Source organism: Oryx dammah, unplaced genomic scaffold (assembly GCF_014754425.2).
Source record: "Oryx dammah isolate SB20612 unplaced genomic scaffold, SCBI_Odam_1.1 HiC_scaffold_11, whole genome shotgun sequence".
NCBI classification, from domain to species: domain Eukaryota; kingdom Metazoa; phylum Chordata; class Mammalia; order Artiodactyla; family Bovidae; genus Oryx; species Oryx dammah.
This window is the reverse complement of record NW_024070195.1, coordinates 39,386,471-39,406,543: the sequence shown is the minus strand read 5'-3', so window position 1 is coordinate 39,406,543 and position 20,073 is coordinate 39,386,471. Positions and strand designations below refer to the sequence as shown.

General features: G+C 50.0%; 1 protein-coding gene across 1 annotated transcript; it reads right to left on the bottom strand.

The window, feature by feature from the left end:
- Positions 1-187: 187 nt before the first annotated feature.
- CCDC167 (coiled-coil domain containing 167) lies at positions 188-15,362 on the bottom strand. Its single transcript, XM_040249780.1, has 4 exons — positions 15,241-15,362; positions 2,130-2,224; positions 1,886-1,938; positions 188-539 (listed from the first exon to the last, which is right to left on the bottom strand). Exons 1-4 carry the CDS (start codon positions 15,280-15,282, stop codon positions 436-438), a joined length of 294 nt encoding a protein of 97 aa, XP_040105714.1. The 5' UTR covers positions 15,283-15,362; the 3' UTR covers positions 188-435.
- Between the last annotated feature and the right edge of the window lie 4,711 nt (positions 15,363-20,073).

Here is a 20,073-nt window from a genome sequence, read left to right as displayed (position 1 = left end):
AGGGACAAGTGGTGCCAGGCCGGCCTCTGCCCAGCAGCCCGAGCTCTCGATGTGGCTCCCACTGGGGCTCTGCCTGAGCAGGTGCTTGGTCAGCGCCTTACTCCCCACCTGGGGTGGGGGCTTACCTTCACAGCCCCTCTCCTCCCTTGAATCCTGAATGCCACCCCACTGCCATCGGGTCATGACATTTTCTCGGCACACAGGTTCTTTATTGCCTTTCCCCTGGGCCAAGCCAGCACAAAGTCCTTCTGGAGCCCCAAGCCAGACAGCGGGAATGGGAGGCGAGAGGGGCCAGGCCAGCAGGAAGCCCTGCTCCAATGTCTGGGTCAGGGATAAACAGCCCTCGTACCTTGGTCCTCTTGAGGCTTGAAGGGCCTGCTTGGCTATGATCACGGATCTGAGGGGAAGCCGGGGCTGACTAGAGAAATCGCAGCCTCACAGGGCCCAGCAGGCGTAGATGACGGTCAGCAGGAGGAAGATGGCCACAGATAGCAGCATGTTCTCGCGGTTCTCCTGCCGAAGCAACTTCAGCTCCTTCTCTGGGAGGAAAGGGGTGGTGGACAGGTGTCCTCGATCTGCACAGATCCTCACAACCTTCTGGCTATAGGTGCTGGGCCCAAAAAAGCCCCAACCCCCAATGTGGCTCAACCGTTTCTCTCCAAATGCAGCTGAAGACAGCATGTGTGGGAGAGTCAACAAAAGGGCTACGCCTGAAAGCCCAGCGAGGTGGTGGCGTGGCCTCCCCAGAAGGGTCCTCCGGCTCGTCCCTGGGTGGCCCCATGGCGCCACTCCCTCCGGGGCGTCTCATCCGGTCAAGCAGAGACTGAGGGCAGCTGGGCCCTCCTTGGGGAGCAGGCACAAGGTAGGGCCACACAAGCAGCGCTTCAGTCTGCCCCCTGCTGGATGCCCAGCTAAGCAGGAACTAGTGATGGTGAGAGGAGGCCGTCTGTGCTCACGGGGTGGTCAGGCTGCCTCAGGAGGATGCCAGCCCAGCTGTTCCACAGCCACGCTGTGTCCATTCATGACACAGAGGTGGTTGGTACTCTGAGGGCTAAACTGAGTGATAAATGCTACAATTTTGTGTGAAAACCGCCAGCTTTGAGGGGCAAACTGAGGTCTCATTTCTCCCTGTGTGAGGGAGTGGGGATGTGTGCAAACCAGCCTTGGGCAGGCCAGACAGGACCCAGGCAGGGGTATGTGACACCCACTGTGCTTATAGTGCTGATTCAAATTCCTCAGGGAGGTTCCCTGCCATATAAACTATTCTAGGGCTGATTCTGGGCCAGGTCTGCCCCCCAGGGTGACTAGAACAGAGCCCAAGGAGCCTCTGCAGACCCTTTACCTCCCAGGCCTCTGGGCAGGATGACAGCGGGGTGGTGGGGGGCAGCGGCCACCCTCCAGCTCTGAGGCGGGTGTGGGCTCCCCCTGGCTCGACGCCTGGCACCCAGAAGGTGGCAGCATTGCTCCACCCACAGCAGCCCTTCACAGCACCCACGTGGGAGGTTCATTGTCCATCCTGGACCCCGAAGACCCTACTACCATCTTTCCCATTGCAAGGTTTTCCTGGGAGGGAGGGAATGGAGGTCTGCAAGGAGAGGCCAGAACAGGCTTCCCAAGTCAGGAGAGTGGGAGGGATCTCAAGCCGGCTACAGCCACCCCCTCCATCCTAGGGAGAGAACAGCCCCTCTGGCTTCTCCATCTCCCTTGGAACAGAAGAGCAGCCCTGCTCCTCTCCTAGGCTGCTGGGCCTCCAGTGGGGTCCCGAGGGCTGGCCCCTCCTGAAGTGCACCCTTGACCCCCATCACTCTGGGCTCCCCAGGCTGTCTGCCCGTTCCTGATCCTGGGGCTGGAGGGTGGGGCTGGCAATGGGAAGGCGCTTTCTTACCATAGTTGGAGGCTTTGTTCATCAGGCTGCTTTTCTCCTTCTCCAGAGACCTCCTGTGAGGGGGGAAGATCAAAATAGCTCGAGCTTTTTTCCCACCTAAGGGGCAGCAAGAGTGCCATGGCAGGATGGACAAGAGGAACAAGGGCCCAGGTCTCTGGAGGCAGGGGGAGGGGAGGGGTGGAATGTGAAGGTCAGGACCCAGGGACAGATACGAAGGGGTGAGGGCCGTGGGGAGGGGCATCACCTGGCCTCTGAGCTCAGCTCCGCCCCACAGAGCCTGGAGTTCACCACCTCCAGATCTCTCCGACATTGTGACAGCTTCTTCTCCAGCCCATCAATCTGAAAAACACAGCACATCCAGCAGATAGAGATGGGTGGCACAGTCTTCCAGTTTTCAAGACAGCTGGGATCCTGGGACGAGGAGGAAGGAGTCTCTCGGAGTCTTAGGACAGCATCCACACCCCGAATCCATGCTTTGCTGTCCTCTACATCCGCATGGTACAGCCTGAGCCCGGCTGGAGACACCTGTGAGCGTTGCTCAGGGTCTCCAAGCTGCCCTGACCCGCTGGGCCAAACGGGATGGGGCAGGCAGGAGCAGCCCTCCAGCTGTGTCCCCAGGTGGGCCCCAGAGCGGGACAGCCAGCGCCCTGAATGTGGCAGGCCCCGCTGCACAGACGGGTCCCAGGGCGGATGAGGCGACACGGGCAGCCTCCGCCTTTCCAGAGCACTCCACGCGCGATTAGACACCTGGGGCCAAAAAGCAAAGGCATTTCTTCATGTTGGTACACTTCATTTTAAAGTAACCCAGGTTGTAATAATACATATTTTCCCATGAGAGTCAATAACAATTATTCAAAGTACAGATCAAAAGTTTCTGACTTGGCTTTTGTGCAAAAGCATTGACCAGCATCAAGGTAGCTGTAACATGTGTGGTAAAATAGCTAAGCTCCTGAAAGGCTACATGCCAAAGGTGCCAGTTCTCCCATTTATTTTGATTCTAGTTTCAGAGATGTGTTCTCGGGGAAATCATCTGAATTACGGGGAGATACTTTATGAAATACTAGACTGGGTCGTCCACGGTCCTGGTGTCACGTGTTTGGCTTTCAGAGTTCACCTGTGTCCGTCTCCAGGTGTCTTGTCAGCCACACCTCTTTGGGTCTGGGCCTGTTGCTTCTTGCGCCTCTGCCCTGCTGGTGGAGCCCAGACTGCTGTGGGTGGGAATTCAGGGGCCCTGTGTCCCTCACAGCAGCTGACTGAACAGTGCCCTGGGTCCAGCTCATGCTCGATCTAACGTATGACCTCACTCACTGTTACCACAACCCTGGGAGGGATAGCAAATAACCACTTCGATTTCACAGATGGGAGAATGGGTCCCCCAGATGGGAGGACTGTACTGAGAAGTCAGAGTAGAACGCCCCTCTCCTTAAAGGTCTCAGCCAGCTCTGCTCCAGCCCTTCTGGAGTGGCCCCTGTACAGACGGAAACCAATGACTGCGCAGACCAATCCCAGCATCGCTAGTGTTCTGGGGACAGTGTCAGAGTTGCCCTTGAAGACTCTGGGCCTTCAGCCCCTCCTCCTGGCCCGCACCCACCCTGGTCCTTCTGGGTCAGCCTCTTTCCCTTGTCCCAACGCTCAGCCCAAATCACACACCACCTACCCCCTTCCCTGCAGCCCCCGCTGCCGCCAACTCCAGCTCTGGAAGCAGGGCTTTATGGGAGGAAGCCACTGCAGAGCCTTGAGTTAATTGCGTCATTAACTGCTTGGTTAATTGCATCATTTCCTGCTAGTGGGTTCCAATGGGAGGGCTGTCCTGGAACAGCCCTAGCCAGGAGATGGGGCCTGTGCCTGGAGAGGCCAAAGGCCGTCCTAAACCTGTGCTGTAGGGAAACCAGCGCCAGGGAGCCAGGCTCAGGGAACGGAAACAGCCTGATGTGAAGGTTACTGGAGATGGAGCCAGGAGGAACAGGTGACAGGGCACTGTGAGGCCCGCACTTCACAGCAGCACCCCCAACACACACAGCTGCCCCTCAGGCCCTGAGACTTGTGGTTTCCATTTCCTGGTGCAGAAACCAAAATCAAGGCACCAAATTCTATGCTGGGTCCCACATAAAGCTCAATTCTTGCTGCGCTCTCTCCTCCATGAGGCCTTTTCTGCGGCCCTTGGCTGGAGAGGTGCTGCCTCCTTCCCTGGGCAGATTAGCTAATCCTTCTCTCATGAAGCCAAGCGCATATTATGTCATCCAGCTGTGGGTGTCCAAACCTCATCTTGCCAAACTCCGGGAGCCCCTTGGGTAGACGATACAAATCTGCAACCCAGGGTCACATCTGGCCTAGATCAACCCACTCCACTTACGTGTGTGATGCCTGCCCTAGAAGGCGTGGTGGCCACTACAAGGCATGGCCTACTGCAGTCCGTGTTTGTAGCCATGGAGCAATGAGTGGGGCAGGGCCTCATTTAGCACATGGAGTCTGAAACTCCCCTCATGCCCACAGAAGCAGAAAGAAGCTAGGAGAAGCAGTGGTACATGCACGTAGATTATATACTTTGTGGACCACCCCATGCAAGTATTAGTGCTAGGTTAGATTTCTCCCTGCCACCCTTTGGCCAGGCCCTGGTTTGCATGTCATTCTGTGGAGGATTTTCGGGGCTTTCCATCCCTAAACACCTCTACAAGGCTACCGGGGGCCAGGAACTCATCATGCTAAGCAAAATCTTTAAATTGAGGTTGGCAAACTGCAAGTGGGCACGCCACTCTGCTGTCACGCTCCAGGCAGGGCCTGTGGAGCTGGCGGCTGGAGGCCTTTATCTGAACAAGCCCAATTTATCTGCAGTTCCATGAATACCCCACTTTCACTTACCACTTCTTAATGGACATAAACAGACTAACACAAATCAAGGTTTTAGGGACTCAAGTTCTAACCTCCCTCCATGAATATTTATGGCCTGCTGCAGCTCTCTCTGATTCCCTTCTAAACATCAAATTCTTTAAACCCAGCTGTCTGCTGTGGGCAGAGTGAGGGCAGTCTGGACTGTCGGGAGGCTCTTCAGCAGGCCACAGACCCATCCTCAGAAGGTGCCCCCCCGCAGTCCAACACCCTGCAGCACTTGCTGAAGCAGAAGCCGGTTCTCAAGCAGCCATAATAATGGGTGCAAAAGTTCTAGTGACCTAGGGACTTCCCTAGTGGTCCAGTGATTAAGAATCTGCCTGCCAATGCAGGGACATGTGTTCGATCCCTGGTCAGGGAAGATTCCACGTGACATGGGGCAACTAAGCCACCGCAATAAGAAGCCGGCACATCGAAACAAAGAGTAGCCCTAGCTCACTGCAACGAAGACCCAGTAAGTAGAGACAAAAATAAATTTTCTGGTGACCTGCTGGCTGCCGATCAGGCAGGGAGGAAAGGTCAGGATGCACCTTTTAGGTCGTGACTGGGGTCAGGGAGTGATGGCCACAGAGCAGAGCCAGCCCAGCAAGATGGGCCCTGAAATACGGGCGAGCACCCAGGAGGCAGACTAAAATAAGCCTCTAGTCGGCTTTTCGGTCAACAATGACAAGCACATAGGTTACACACTTTGCAGGTTCCCCCAAACCCATCTAGAGTCTTTGATCAGCCTCCTCTCTGCCACGAGGCTGAAGGCAACAGACGACAGGATAGCCAGGACCAGGAGAGAAAACATGGGTTAGGACCACAATAAGGAGACAAATGTCAAGAAGACTCTGGAAGCATAAGGGTCAGAGCTGGGCAAGCAGTTGGAAGACCAAGTGCCCAGAGGCCTGAAGCTGTAGTTCCTGAGAAGTGTGGTAACAGGGAGTATGGGCTATAATCTGGTGACTTAGCCCGCCAGTCACTTGCTGTGTGTCTAGGTGACTTCCTTAATTCTGTGCCTCAGTTTACTTGAGTGTAAAACAAAGGTAATAATGTTTCCTATTTCCAAGAGTTGTGGAGATGATACAAAGCAATACATGTAAGGTATTAATATTAGAACAGTGCTTCACACACACAGTGAAGGTTTAACAAGTGTTTGCTATCATTATTAGAGAATGGTTTTCAACTAGATCTTTAGGGAATAAAAAGAAAATTGAGTTAATTTGTGGCAAGAGTAAGAGGAGCAAGAAACGGGGGTGTGAAGTGGAGCGAACTCCCCGTTGGTCACCGGCTGGTAGCAGCGGGAGGGGAGCCCCTCGGCTCAGGTTCGGCCGTCCTGTCCATGGCGGCTCAGCAGGGCCTACAGGGTCGGCCATCAGCACAGTCGTGCCTCCAGACCAGCCTCGCCAGCCGGCTTGGGACGCGGCACACTGGGGACTTGATGGCCCTGCCCTGGGATGGACCGGGGTGGTCTGGGGCCAGTGCCACGTTGTCAAGGTTGGGCCTGGTGGAAGCAGAGGCCAAGAGGCCGAGAGCAGCGGCTGGAGTCAGAACAGACTCAAGTGTGGTCTGAGCCCCAGGGGGCATCTGAGAAGATGCGGAACAGCAGGTGGGGGCTGGCAGCTGGCGCCCAGGTTCCCTGAAGCTGCGGCTCTCTGGAGCCGGGTGCTCAGCTAAACTGGGAACAGGAATGCAAAGCCCAGGACTTCAGGTAGAAAGAGGTTCCATCAGAGACCTGACCAACTCTGATGGGAAGGGAAGATAACACTCTGGAGGCCAGGGAGGCTCCCGGGACTCCTGCCCAACAGGCTAGAAAGTAGGCATTCGGCAGGAGGAGTGTGGCTGCCCCACTGGTTCAGTTCTAGGACTTCCCTGGAGCGGTCTGCTGGCTGTGACTCTCACAGGTACAGTAACAGCTAGGGTGGGCACTGAGGCAGGCCCTCATTCAGGTTGTGTGGGAGTAGAGAGTGGATGCCCTTGGCGGGCAGTAACACGGACGAGAGAAGTGTCCACGCATTACATTTATACTCAGAAGACCAAGTGTCTGTTTTAATACAGGGGAATAGAACAGTGCGTCTCAGTCAGTAGGCGAAGCATGGCTGCACAGGGGCTGGAGGGATCAGTAAAGCCGTGGTGTGAGCTCCACACCACTGTTTGCCTTCTGGCACACCACACAGAGCCAAGCACCCACTAGGTGTTGTGTAAACTTGTGTGCAAGCAGCTCAGGGGGCCAGGAAACAGGTGGTGAACAGGCAGCCTGTCCTGACAGTAAAGTCTGCTCTCGACCCCAAGACCAGCAGTGGCTAAAACCTGCCCATGGAGACTGCCAGTCTGAGCTGTGGTGGGGAAGAAGGGAGGAGGAAAAAGGCAGGGAGCATCTCTCAAGGAGTGGGGAGCTGAGGGCCCCGGGGGAGGTCCTGGAGACGGGAACCAGAAAGTCTATATTGTGTTGGCCAAAAAGTTTGCTCAGGTTTTTCTGTACCATTGTATGAAAAGATCTGAACGAATTTTCTGGCCAACTCAATACTTTAACCAGAAAGGCCCATGAGGGATTCCTCCACAGTCAGAACGGGAACTGCTGCCCTTCTCACCCAAGCTTGGGCTGGGGGATTGGAGGCTGGGCAGTGGGCAGAGGATCAGGCTCAGTGAGGAGAACTGTAAGACCAAGGATTCTCCCCAGAGGCGGGGGTATTTCCTGCAGCAGATCTTGGGGTTCTGAAGGCAGACTGATGCTAAGGTCAGAAGAGGCCCCGGCCCCAGCCAAGTGAGGCCACTGCTCCTGCTGGCCGGCATCGGGGCCAGGGCCTCTCCGTCAGAAGCAGCTCTGGGCTCCCTGCAGACAGTTCAGTATTAAGCAAAACCACCTCTGCCGCCTGACTTGGGAAATAACACCCTATCCTCACAGCTTTAGGGAAATCTCCCTGGGGTCCTATATGCCATAAACCCACTGTGTTAAGAGAAACTGTAAAATTCTCCCAGAATCCCCAGGGGGTATCTTTTCAGGAGTGTGGAGCCTCCTGGTACTGAAGTGGCCCCTTTCGGGGCAGGGAAGGATAAGCACTCAGCATCCTGGTCAGGCCAAGCCCACGGGCGGCCATTTCCAGGTCTGCCAACAAGCACGAGCTGTAGGCTGTGGCTCTCCCACTGAAGACTCTCCTATTGAAGGTGCCAGAAGCATCCTGACAGCCCAGGAGGTGGCCCCCGCCCGCTTCCTAAGAAGCCACTGTCTAGGGCCAGACTTTCTTCTGGAAAAGGGCAGAGGCACACTTGGGGCTTGGTGCTGCCAGGCAAGCCACTGTGCTTTCCGGTTTAGGAAGTCGTTTCCAGTCTTGCTGGCCTTGCTCTTGGGAGCTTCTGGACTCTAAGTGACAAGGGGCTGAGAATGAGTTAAGTGTCAAGCAGCGGTCACGGGGCATATTCTGCACCGGCCTGGCCAGATCCTTCCTGCACCGAGACCTAACAATGAGCGTGCTGTCGAGGGACCCGAGCCCAAGTCAAATCATGGCCTTACACGTGTCTAGATGGCAGCGTGCCAGTCAGAGCAGCCTCTGGAAGCCTAGGGTCCACAGTAATACCAGCAGCAGCCAGCACTCTGGGAGCAGGCACTGCTCTAAACGCCTCACAGGATGCTCACAATAACCCTGGGCAGTGAGGAGAGGTGTCAGTGTCCACATCCTGCGGATGAGGAAACCTGGGCCACGGGGATGAAGCAACCTGTCCAGGGTCACACAGCCGGTACCTGAGGGGCTGGTGGTGGGAGTCAGCGCTGTGAGCCACCAGCCCAGGGGGACACGCAGAGCCACCAGCCTGTAGCCGCTTTCAGCTCTTAGGCGAAACCTCCACTTACACCCTGGGCCAGTCTGTGGGCAGCTTCCCGCATGCTCCCCACTGTCTGCAACAACTCTGCAAGAAAGGGACCTTCCCCTTTTTACAGAGGCGAAAACTCCTGCACGTTTATGCAAACGGATCTAGGTCACAGCACAGGGAAGTGGCAGAATTGGGGTCTGAATCGGTGTTTTTCTGCTTCAGAGCCCATGCTCTTTCTACCACTTCAAGCTCTTTCACCAAAACCCCTCATGAAAACATTCATGACAAAGAAGGGTTCTGTGGAACAAAATCATTACACATCCCAGTTGAAGCCCATCTAAGCTTGTTGATCTGGCTTTAACAGATTCTCTGCTCTGAATAATCTTGTACAAGGGCTTTGCTTGGTTTCTGTCCACATAACAGATACTCGCTGTGAGGGAAGAACCTGACTGAAATCTGTTTGCCTGGAGACAGTGAGATGGGAGCCCAGCGTGTCCTCACACTGAAGGCAATTATTACCTTCCAACTCTGAGCTTCAGACATCCGAGGCACCCTCCCCCAAACGACCTATGCTGCCAAAGCACCCTGACAAAGCACACAGAACAAATACGTGTCTGAGAAGGAAAAAGGTGGGCTAGTTGGGCCTGAAAACCTCTTCTTTCCCCATAGCCTTTCTTCTTACTTGTTAACAATCCACAGCCTGAAGAGTGGGGTCAACTGTTTCATCTCCAGCCCCAGCAGTCCGGGAACTGGATTTCTGGAAACCCACTCATTCTCACATGTCAGGGAAGCCCCAGGACATTTATTACGATGGGGAGAGAAGCCAGCCCGCCAGCCCAGATGGTCTCCAGCTTCCCATCTGGGGCCTTGAAGCCACACAGCCAACTCACATGAGGGTCACGGGCCCTGATTTTCCAGGGGACCAGCCTCAAACCCCAGAGGATGGATTACCCTGATAGCCCCTAAGGGATGTTTTTCTGCGGAGGTAGAAAACAAAAACCTCCACCACGGCTCCCAAATCATCAGAAGTTTCTCTGCTAGGCTGGGCAGACGACAGCAAACCCACCCAGTTTTTAATCAATGAACAGTTTCAGGAAAAGCAGAGAGCTAAGGGGCTTGTCATTTCTCTGGAGAGTCACTCCCTGCCCCAGGTCAGAAACTTGGGGGCCGGGCTGAAGCCCTCACGAGCTCTGAAGCCTTCTGAGACCCCCCTGGCCTCTGAGCAGCTCACAAGCAGACCCATGTCAGTCTGCGCCTGGAGCCTCCAGTCGTCCCTGGACCAGAACACCTGAGCTTTGTGTTCCCTTCTTTCCCCCAATATATAGTTTCTGATAAATTAGCAAAAGCCTCTTCATCGCTGAAAGGCTCACAGCCTTTTTTAAGAACTGGCATCCACCCTGCGCCTTATGAATTCATTAATTAAGATGCTGGCAAACAGCCACTCCACACACAGACATCCAGCCGCGTTAGGTAATGAGGTTTTAGTCTCCTGACCCCCGTCAAGTGGAGTGGAGCCAGACACAGGCTGCCCAAGAGAAATCACCTGCCCAATGGCGACCTGTCGCTTGTGCCTGGCAGCAGGTGAGGCTTATTTAATGGTCAGTCGCCCTTGAACTGTGTCCACAGGCCTCAAGCCTTTCTCCCAGCCCCTGGCTGGGCAGCAGCCAGCAAGGTGGTGTCCAGATGCCTGCTCCACTGTGGCCTCCTGACCTCTGACCGATGAACCAGTCAACTGGGCCCAGAAGTCAAGAGGTGAGGGTTCAATGCCTCCTCTAGCCTTTCAAGGCCGATTCAGTAAATTATTTATTGATGGCCTACTAGGCTGCTTCTAACCTTTGTCTTAGCAAGTTGGTAGGTTCCCACCAGCCTTGTACACAGCCTGTTCCAGAACCGAGACAGTCTTCATCCACACGCAGCGCTGCTGCCTCTCACTGCCCTCAGAGAGTTCACAGCGGGGGCTGACGGCACACAAACACAAGTGTCCAGGATCCCCTCCTCCTGGGGCTCATCCTGCCTTGGTCAATGTTTCCTCTCATCCTACCACCTGTCTTTCACCATCACCGATCCTGGCCTCTCTCTCTGATAAGAATTCCAGTGAATTTTAAATGACTACCACTTGCTTCATTGACTCCCAACCCCTCCTCCTTTGCATGCCACCAAAGAAGTTAGAAAAGCCCAAAGATACTTTTCCAGCCTCAATGCAGCCAGAAATGGTCACGTTCCAGATCTAAGCAATGAGAAGATCCAGAAGTCAGCTGGGAGACTCCCAAGAGAGCTTATGCTTCACTGATAAAAAGGACAAAGAGTGTTATAGTTCCTTTTTCTTTTTCTCCCTGACTTAAAGTTGAATATGATGATTGGGGCTGTGGCAGCTATCTTGTGAATAGAGGAAACAGCTAAGAAAATGCAGAAACACAAGCCCTGACATAGCTGACCTTCTGAACTAGTCAGTAGCTACCTCCCTCCAAATTTCTTGTGATGGGGGGAAAAAAGTGTATTCTTGTTTTTTTAGGTCACTGAGGTCAGTTTTCTGTAGCTTGTAGCTTAAAAGTTTTCCAAACTGATAGATTTTTGTACCGGGCACCAGATCCAACTCTCTAAATGTCAGCCAAGACACTGCACATCTGTTAACTTAAGACTGCCGAAACATTTAAAGACACTAAGGTGAAAGGTCCAGCTGTGGCGGGAAAGTACAATGACCAAATAACAGGTCATTACTATCAGAAATTAAAAAACAAACAGGTTTTACATGAGCCCAAATCCTATCCATTGAGACTGAAATGCAACCTTTCCCTCAGGCAGAATCCTTCTATCAGTTTAGATGGAAATACAATCTTTCCCTCCTCCCACACAATTTGAAAATCAGTACCAGAGCTGGTGATTTCTCATCTGAATTATAATTCTCTCTTGTTATTCAGAATACAACTTGGTAGCCAGTTTTTCCCCAAATCTGAGATCTCACAAGGTGGCACATGAGTTGGATTAAAAAGGCTTTGAAAGGAGCCACAAGTGGGGGAGGGTGAGAGATGCCTTGGTGTCCTGGGAAGTGACTGTCCAGTCCAGCTGGCCCGAGCCAGCCCTCAGGGGGAGTGCTGCCTGCTCAGTAATTGCTTCATTACAGCAAGTGGAGACTGTTTGCAGGTGCTGAAATCACTCACTTGTGGGGGTTTTACTGCACTCGTCAGATTAACAAACATTTTTGATTAAATCACCACTTCATTGGCTCAGAGCACATGACTTTTAATAACAGGACAGTATCTGCTGCTCCTGAACACCAGTGCACATTCAATACTCAGATCCGCAGGGGGCAAAGGAGAAGCAAGGTGAGGAGACAGCCAGAAGCCAAGTTTTTTCCTCACGCACACAGTTGCAGAGCTCAAACCTTAGAATATCCAAACAGAAGTAACGTAATCATCAAGATGACCAGCGTAAATACTTACACTGACATTGACAGGTTAAAATAAAATGGGCAAAACTGATTAGTATAAGGCACTAGGAGAGCAGGCACATCACCATATCAAAACACTTTTAAAATTCACATCAGGGACTTCCCTGGTGGTCCAGTGGCTAAGAATCCATGCTCCCAATATGGGGGGGCCCAGGTTCCATCCTTGGTCAGGGAACTAGATCCCACATGCTGCAACTAAGAGTTTGCATGCTCCAACAACAACAAAAAAACCCACTTGTCGAAAGACAGACCCAAAGTAAGATCCCAGCTGTCACAAGTAAGCAGCCAAAACAAAGAAAGTAAATAGAAATAAATATGAAAAAAGGAAAGGTATATGATAAATAAATAAAACCCATATCAGACAAACAAAAGACATCTATGGACATCTATGATCTATACGTGGACCATAGTCACTGAGTCTGCAAGCCCTGGGATGTTCAAGTCATTCATGTTACCAATGAGGAAACTATAAAGTCCAAACTTAGTTACAATGGAAGGATGGCTACTGATAAGAAAGCCTTGTTTATTGATTATCCATTGTGTGTCACACGTGCTCCTTTACAAACACTTTCTCATTTAATCCTCAGAACTACCTTGTGAGGTAAGATGCAGTCTGCTGAGGAGACTCAGGCTGCCCAGTAAAATACACTTACATCTTCTTCCACAGAAATGGAGCCCTAGTTGGGCACATGTCTCCTAGGTGATGAATGTATTTACGAGCCACCCCTTACAGGCCTCGCATCTTAGCTGCAATCTTTGCCAGTGGGGAGAGGGCACTTTGGGCCCAGTATTCTTAAGACACCGAGTGTGCTTCCTCCACTCCATCTTTCCTGTCAGTGAACACTTCAGTGTGGTGCGACCTAGCTTCCTTCATGAGGTGACAACAAGGCCCTGGGGGACAGCAGAACCACAAGACCGAAGGAATATGGTAGAACCACTACTGCCCTGGTGCCCTAGACCAGGAGTTGGCAAACAACGGCCTGTGGGTCAAATACGGTCCACGACTTGTTTCTGTAAATCAAAGTTTTATTGGATGTATGACTTGCTTTTGTAAATAAAGTTTTATTGGACCACTCATTAGTTTACATACCACCTATGGCTGCTTTTTGTGCTAAGTATAGTTTTTGGTTATTTTTTAGTATAGCTGAGTCTCATTATTTTGGTAGTTATGTTCTATAAAGTTGCCAACAAAAAATTAGCAAATACTGAACCAAGTTAGGTTCCAGGGAGCCTCTGGTCACAATATTTTTATCAGCTGATCAATAAAAAACCCTGTGTGCTTGTGTCTAAAGAGACCTTATTTAATATATATTGTTGTTTAATTAACATTGAACTCACATCCAACAGCACTATAACTATGACTGAGAAACCTAATCTAACACACACACTTTTCTCCATAAGGCATGTCTCAGCCTTCTTGCACTTTGGAAGACTAACCAGCACTTCAGCCCTACACTTGAGGGCCATTTTAAACTGCAAAATCACCAACAAAAAGCACAACAATGCAAGAAACTTGGTACTAAATAGACCAGAAAAAGGACACTAGTTCATAGCTCACAGAAGAGTTGAAAAATAAAGACATACTATTGCCTTGTTTGACCGTAACTGGACATGTGTGCCTCAGGTGAATTAAATCTCAGTGCTTTGAGTCAGTTTGGTAATTACTACAGAAGCGTTTCAAGTATTGATTTGGGCGTTACAAGCACATTTTAGCAAGCAGACAAATGCACACAATACGTAATCTGTGAACAATGAGGGTTAACTGTAGTTGCAATAGAGACCATATGGCCCATAAAGCCGAAAACATTTACTATCTGATCTTTTATAAACAAACAAAACCCTGAATTTTGGGATTTCTGTTACAGCAGCTTATCATGTCCTAATATAGGCTATGAAGTCTAGGTTCTTCCCATTTCAGAGTGCCATCTCATTTTAGCATCTATATTCGATTTTATTGTGCGTTAGTCGCTCAGTTGTGTCTGACACTTTGCGACCCCACGGACTGTATCCCGCCAGGCTCCTCTGTCCGTGGAATTCTCTAGGCAAGAATACTGGAGTGAGTCATCATTTCCTTCTCCAGCGGATCTTCCCAACTCAGGGATTGAACCCAGTCTTCCCAAAGTTTGTTTGCGTTTTTCCACAACATCTTACAGAAACACTCGAATGAAATTTTTGGCCATCCCAATGCAAGAAGATTCCACCAACCTTGTTCCCTACTGAGTAGGCCAATATTTCTCAAGTGGTGGTACTAAAACCTCCTGCATTAAGCATGGGTGTAGCTTGTTAAAAATACAGATACTTTGTTAAGAATACACAACCAAGTTCTACTGAATTACCTGGGATGGGGAAGAATTCAACCCCCCATTTTTAACAAGACAGATGATCCTTAATGCATTCTTAAGACTGACAACCACTGAACTGGGAGTAAGTTCAAGAAGACAAGTACCCAGTATATTTCCTGCAACCACTGAAAGGATGATCTAAGGGAACCATAAAACGGGAGAAACAAGATGCAGCAGAAGGCAAACCACCTGTGCTTGATTTTGGGCGCCTCAACCATTTCCACTCCGGCTCTACTTGAAACTTCAGTTTCCCCATCTGTAAAAATCTCACAGGCTTGTAGTGAGGATTAACCAGGAATGCAAATAAAGTAACAAAGAGCACTTGCTCAATAGGCATCAATTTTCTTTCCCTTCCTTATGCAGTTATTTGTAAGCTCTTTGAGAACACCATTCCAGAATCCTCTACAGATTCCCACAAAGTATTTTTCAAGCTCCATGCTTCAGTACCCCAGAAGAAAACTTCCCCATCTTAGGCCACCAGTAATATATTAAACAGTATGGGGACCCTCACCTTCGGGGGTCCCCTCATCTACAGATTTCTACCCCTTGGGGATCCCCCTCACTTCCGAGTACCTGCCCCTTTTGGGTTCCCCCTTTCACTTAAACGTTTCCTCTCAGGGCCTCCAAATTTCCGTACCGCGCCCTCTTTGGGGCTCCCCTTACCCGCGAGTCTCTTCCCCTCTGGGAGTCCCCTCACCTTCGGTTCCCACCTCTCGTGACCCCTCGGGCTCTGCAACCTTCGATTCTCCCAGCGGGCCGTCTCTCACCCTCGCGTCCCTCTCCCAAACCCACGTCGCCCTCATTTCCTCCCCTCACTCCTTCCACCAACCAGTAGCCCGGCCGACCCACCACCCGCCATGACCTGCTGCAGCCCCCGTTTCTCCCTTCACCTCTAAAGCAACGCCCCGATTCTCCCGCTTCTTTTTAGTCATGTTACTCGACGGGTTCCCGGAGTCATTATTGGACGCGCCCACTGGTGGCACCACGCATGTGCAAAGTCTCGTGCTTCTCCCTCATTGGCCGCGGTGGCGGGAGGCGGGACTCCTGGCGGTCGCCATCTAGCGGAGGGGCGTGGCCAGCTTGGTACGGCCATGTTTGTGAGGGGCAACCCTTCTTTGTGGCCTCAGCGTAGAAGGCGGTGGGGAGAGAGTACCTGGATTGGTCCGGAAGGAACGATGGCCCGCCCAGGGGTGGAGCTATCCCTTTTCTTCCTTACCCAAAGCCACTTTACAGCACAAGAGATGCTATTTTTTCACCACATTGTCATCTGTGTCCTTCAAGCTTTTAGAGACCACTTTGCGCTGTTTGAGGAAGCCAGCTCCCATCCCTTCAATTCTGTCATTTCTTCACTATGGACCTTCAAGACCCATACTGAAGGGTCTTGACCTCAAGACCCCTCACCTCGAAGCCCCATCTTGAGCCTCTTGGCCCTTTGGGAACTGATAATGATCTGTTGTTATTCATCCTTTTCGTCTTGTTCTTATTTTTCTTGTTTTATTGTAACAGCCTACAAACGTCAGAGAAGACTTAAATGAAAAGCAGCTTCCTTTATCCTACTACTCAGTGCAGTTCCTGTCTTTGTTTCCGTGTATTCTGGTCCGGGCTTGGTCTCAGACATTATATTTTATGCTGTTGTAGTCCTATTGTACCTCCCTGGTGGCTCAAACGGTAAAGAATTTGCCTGCAATGCAGGAGACCCGCGTTCAATGCCTGGGTCTGGAAGGTCCCCTGGAGAAGAAATTGGCAACCTACTCCAGCATCCTTACCTGGAGACTCTCATGGACGGAGGAACCTGGCAGGCTACAGTTCTTGGGATTACAAAGAGTTGGACTCGACTGACTTTCACTTTTCACTTTCAGTCCTGTCCATACAGTATGCTGTAGACCCATGTCCTTTGAAATGCTTTGACTGGGATCCAATTTTGTCTGGTAACCCAGTTACCCATATAACCGAAACTAATGTTCCCTGATAAACACCTTTACCACCTATGATACACTCAAATATCTTCTAATCCAGTCTGTTCAAGTGAAAAAAGCTAGTGGCAGGAGACCTATTAAGTTTATATCATGACTCATTAATAGATATTTGAAATAGACATTTTCCAATGTGCTTTTTTTAAAGCTTAAAAAAATTTTGTTTTAAATTTATATTCGTTTTTGGCTAGACTGGGTCTTTGTTGCTGAGCACAGGTTTTCTTTACTTATAGCGCACAGGCTTCTCATTGCCTTGATTTCTCTTGTTATAGAGCGCAGGCTTCAGGGTGTGTAGGTTTCAGTAATTGTGGCACATGGGTTTAGTTGCCCCATGGCATGTGGAATCTTCCTGGACCAGGAGTCAAACCCACCCCTCCCCCCACATCCCCAACTGTGTCCGCTGCATTGGCAGGGGGATTTTTAACCAGTGGACCACCAGGGAAGTTCCATTTCCCCATGTTTTGAAATCAGCATTTGCAGTGGGGTATGTTGCCACCAAGCGAATGTGTCTTCTTGTATTATTTTATAGGATGTTACCACCAAATTATGCTAAAGCAAATATCTTTGTGTACATAGCTCTGTCCTTCTGAATTATTTCTTTAAGATAAATTCGCACAAGTAGAATTATTGGGTCAAAGAGTATGAGAACAGCATTGCAGCTTATTTTCTGACCACTTATCTCTCTGTTGGAGTCTGTGTTTCTGTGTGTGAATAATAACCTTGACAGTATTTAGGGGGAAAAGTCTTTTCAGATCTGTTTTCTCTTCTTAATAGAGTCACTGAATGATGGAGCTGGAGGGAACCTGAGATACCATCTCGCCTGGCTGCCTGACTGAGGCCCACAGCAGGAAGGTATAGTAAATTCTATCTGAAAAGGAAGCAGGCTGTTGAACAGTTGTTTAGTGCAGTTCTTAGCACTACAGCCCAGGAAAAACTTACTCTAGAACACTGTCCATCAACTGTCAATCAACAGCATTTATTGTCAGAACACTCTTCATAGCTTTGGTTCTGATCCCAGAAAAACCAGACTCTCTGCTTCCCAATTATCATAGGCACAGGCCCAGGGGAGGTGAGAAGAGAAGGAAAAACACTGTGTTCTTTTAAAAGTGATTCCTTCTGCGTTTGTTTGGCACCAAGAAAAAGCCATGGGTATGCTTCATGTCAGTCCCTTGTCTCTCTTCCCCACTCCTGGTGAACTGATGGGTGAGCTGTCATCCTTCTCCCCAAGGAGCCTTGGATTTTCCAAACCAGAGCTTGTCCCACGTATCTGCTAATGGGACAAAATGCTTGAATTGAAGCTGGAATGAGAGCCTATGTGGGTTGTAGTAAAAGGGGGAATTTTGAAGTGAGGCTGACTTGGATTCCAGTCCCAGCTCTGCCACTTAGCTGTGGTGTGATTTGGGGCAAAACACTTCAACTCGCTGAGCCTTGATTCCCATAACTATAAAATAAGCTCGTCATGTCAGACTTATAGGGTTGTTGTGAGAAATACTAAGTGGTTGGTACTGTGCTTTGTGAGTGACCACGAGAGATAGCAAGACTAAGGCACCTGTTTCCAGCGTTTCATTATAGGGTTTTGCTTAGCAGTTGTTGCCATTCATATTTTTTGCTATTGTTTTCATACTAGTTTCTGTCATCTTTGATATTATTGTAAACGATCTGCTGTTAGGAGTTTTGGGCAAATATTGGTTTATTTCCTGTTATTAAGGATGTGTCATTTACTGCAAAATGCAGCCACTCACGTGCACTCTATTCAGAGAGGAGATGCCCTCTTCACCTCTCTACTCATCCCTCCTGCTGAGATCATCAACTGTGGGTTTCATGTGCCCAGACATTGCAGACGGGTGTGGGGGAGGTTGAAAGAACCCCAGGTAACTCACTGAGGTCCTTTCACCCCCTGGTACGTTCAAAGACCAGCTTTGATTCCCATGGGGGCTGTTTGCCGAGCCTAATGTAGCTTGGCCTGGCTTTGTGCCGGAAATTCTGTCCACATGCAGATGGATTACCGTTGGCCGTCTGTCTGTCTGTCTGTCTGTCTGTCTGTCTGTCTGTCTTTGTTCTCCAGTGAGCTGTGGTCTTGAACGGTCTATTTGGGAATTTTGTAGCTAAATTTTTAAGGGAAATCAAGCACCACACTGGCAAACAGGAGAACTGGCTTCACTCCTGGCCAGGTCAGGTTCTCACTTACCGACCTTGGGCAAGTCAAGCCTCTTCTCTGGCTCTCAATTTTCTTGTCTGTGAAATGGACACACTGGGGAGACTAGACAGCTTAGACACCGTAGGATTCTGTTTTTAACAGCCTTGTTACTTGTAAAGTGCCCAGATAAAGGCACCCTCATTGACTGTAAGGTGGACATATAAAATAAGAAGCAATCATTACCCTTAAGATATCATCAGTCTAGTTAGACAGACTGACAACATGAAATAGTGAATGCCAGACAACATATAATTAAAAGCCAGCTGTTTGGTACTTACTGTTGATACATTAGGAGCTCAGGGTAGAAAAAGAATGCTGTGCATATTCGGGGTGGCTTTGTGGAAGCTATGGGTCTTGGAGGATAAATGTGATTGGGTAAGTTGAAGATGGGAGAGGGCACTCCAGGTGGGAACCCAAGGATTTCCTGTGCAGGGGATGCCCTTCTCAACCCTGCACAAAAGTACTATATTGGCTAGACACAGCCCTGGCAAATTTGTCATGGAGACCCCTAAGTCTATTCTTCCATCCCAGCCCGACTGTGGGGATCCAGAGGGCCCAGGCCTGGACCCCTACCACTGCCCTAAGGGCACCTTCTCAGAGCTGGAGTGGGGGAAATTGAAATTTTTCATTGTCAGAAGTATCACAGGCAGGAAATGAAGAATTTCGTAGGTGGTTAAAAATACAGTGGAGGCTGATTTATGTTTGAATTTTGTTCCAGGACAGGAGATTATAGCCCAGGTTCTGAGGCAAAGGCAGCAGTGTCTTTATAGCCTGCTTGGATCAGTTTTATGTCTTAGTGATTTTTATATGTTTCAGCTAAGCCAAGATGCTCAAACTTTTTTGTCCCACACTTCACGGGGGAGCTCATGTACCACTCCTGCACCTAACCTCATTTTCCCATAAATAGAAAAAAAAGCAAAATAGATGAAAAAAATGTTTTTGCTTTCTACCTAGTTGGTATCCAGTGATGTTAGCTCAATTAAACCAAATCATAAATAGATGATGAACCCACCTGACACCCTGAAGCAGATGTCAGGGGACATCTCGAAAATAAAAGGACAGGAATCTAAATATTGTTGAATATGCAGGCCAGTCCTTCTTATAATATTTTTTAAAAACTAATTTATTTATTTTTGGCCATGCCGGGTCTTTGTTGCTGAATGCAGACTTCCTCTAGTTGTGGTGCGCAGGCCCCAGGGTGAGCAGGCATCAGTAGTTGTAGCAAATGGGCTTAGTTGCCCTTCAGCAGGTTGAATCTTCCCTGACCAGGGATCTAACCTGTGTCCTCTGCATTGGCAGGTGGATTCTTAACCACTGGATTACCAGGGAATTCCATAATATTTTCTTGATAAGAAGAGATTTCTATCAGATATTAGCATCAAGATAAGCTATGTGGCCCTTCCTGGCATGCTAATAGGATTTTACCTCATGGCTGCTGTACCTTTTGTAACTGATTATACTTCCCACTATTTCACTCACAACAAAGCTCAGATCTGAACTTGTTCAGGGATTTTGAGCATAGATTTTCATGTACTAGCGTTCTCCTTGGCTTT

Excerpts from the sequence above, each read along its gene's own strand:
- CCDC167 (XM_040249780.1), bottom strand. The coding sequence starts at position 15,282 with ATGACTAAAAAGAAGCGGGAGAATCGGGGCGTTGCTTTAGAG. Across the intron at positions 2,225-15,240 it reads ATCGGGGCGTTGCTTTAGAG|ATTGATGGGCTGGAGAAGAA; the intron begins GTGAAGGGAGAA and ends TGTGTTTTTCAG. Across the intron at positions 540-1,885 it reads GAACAAAGCCTCCAACTATG|AGAAGGAGCTGAAGTTGCTT; the intron begins GTAAGAAAGCGC and ends CTTTCCTCCCAG.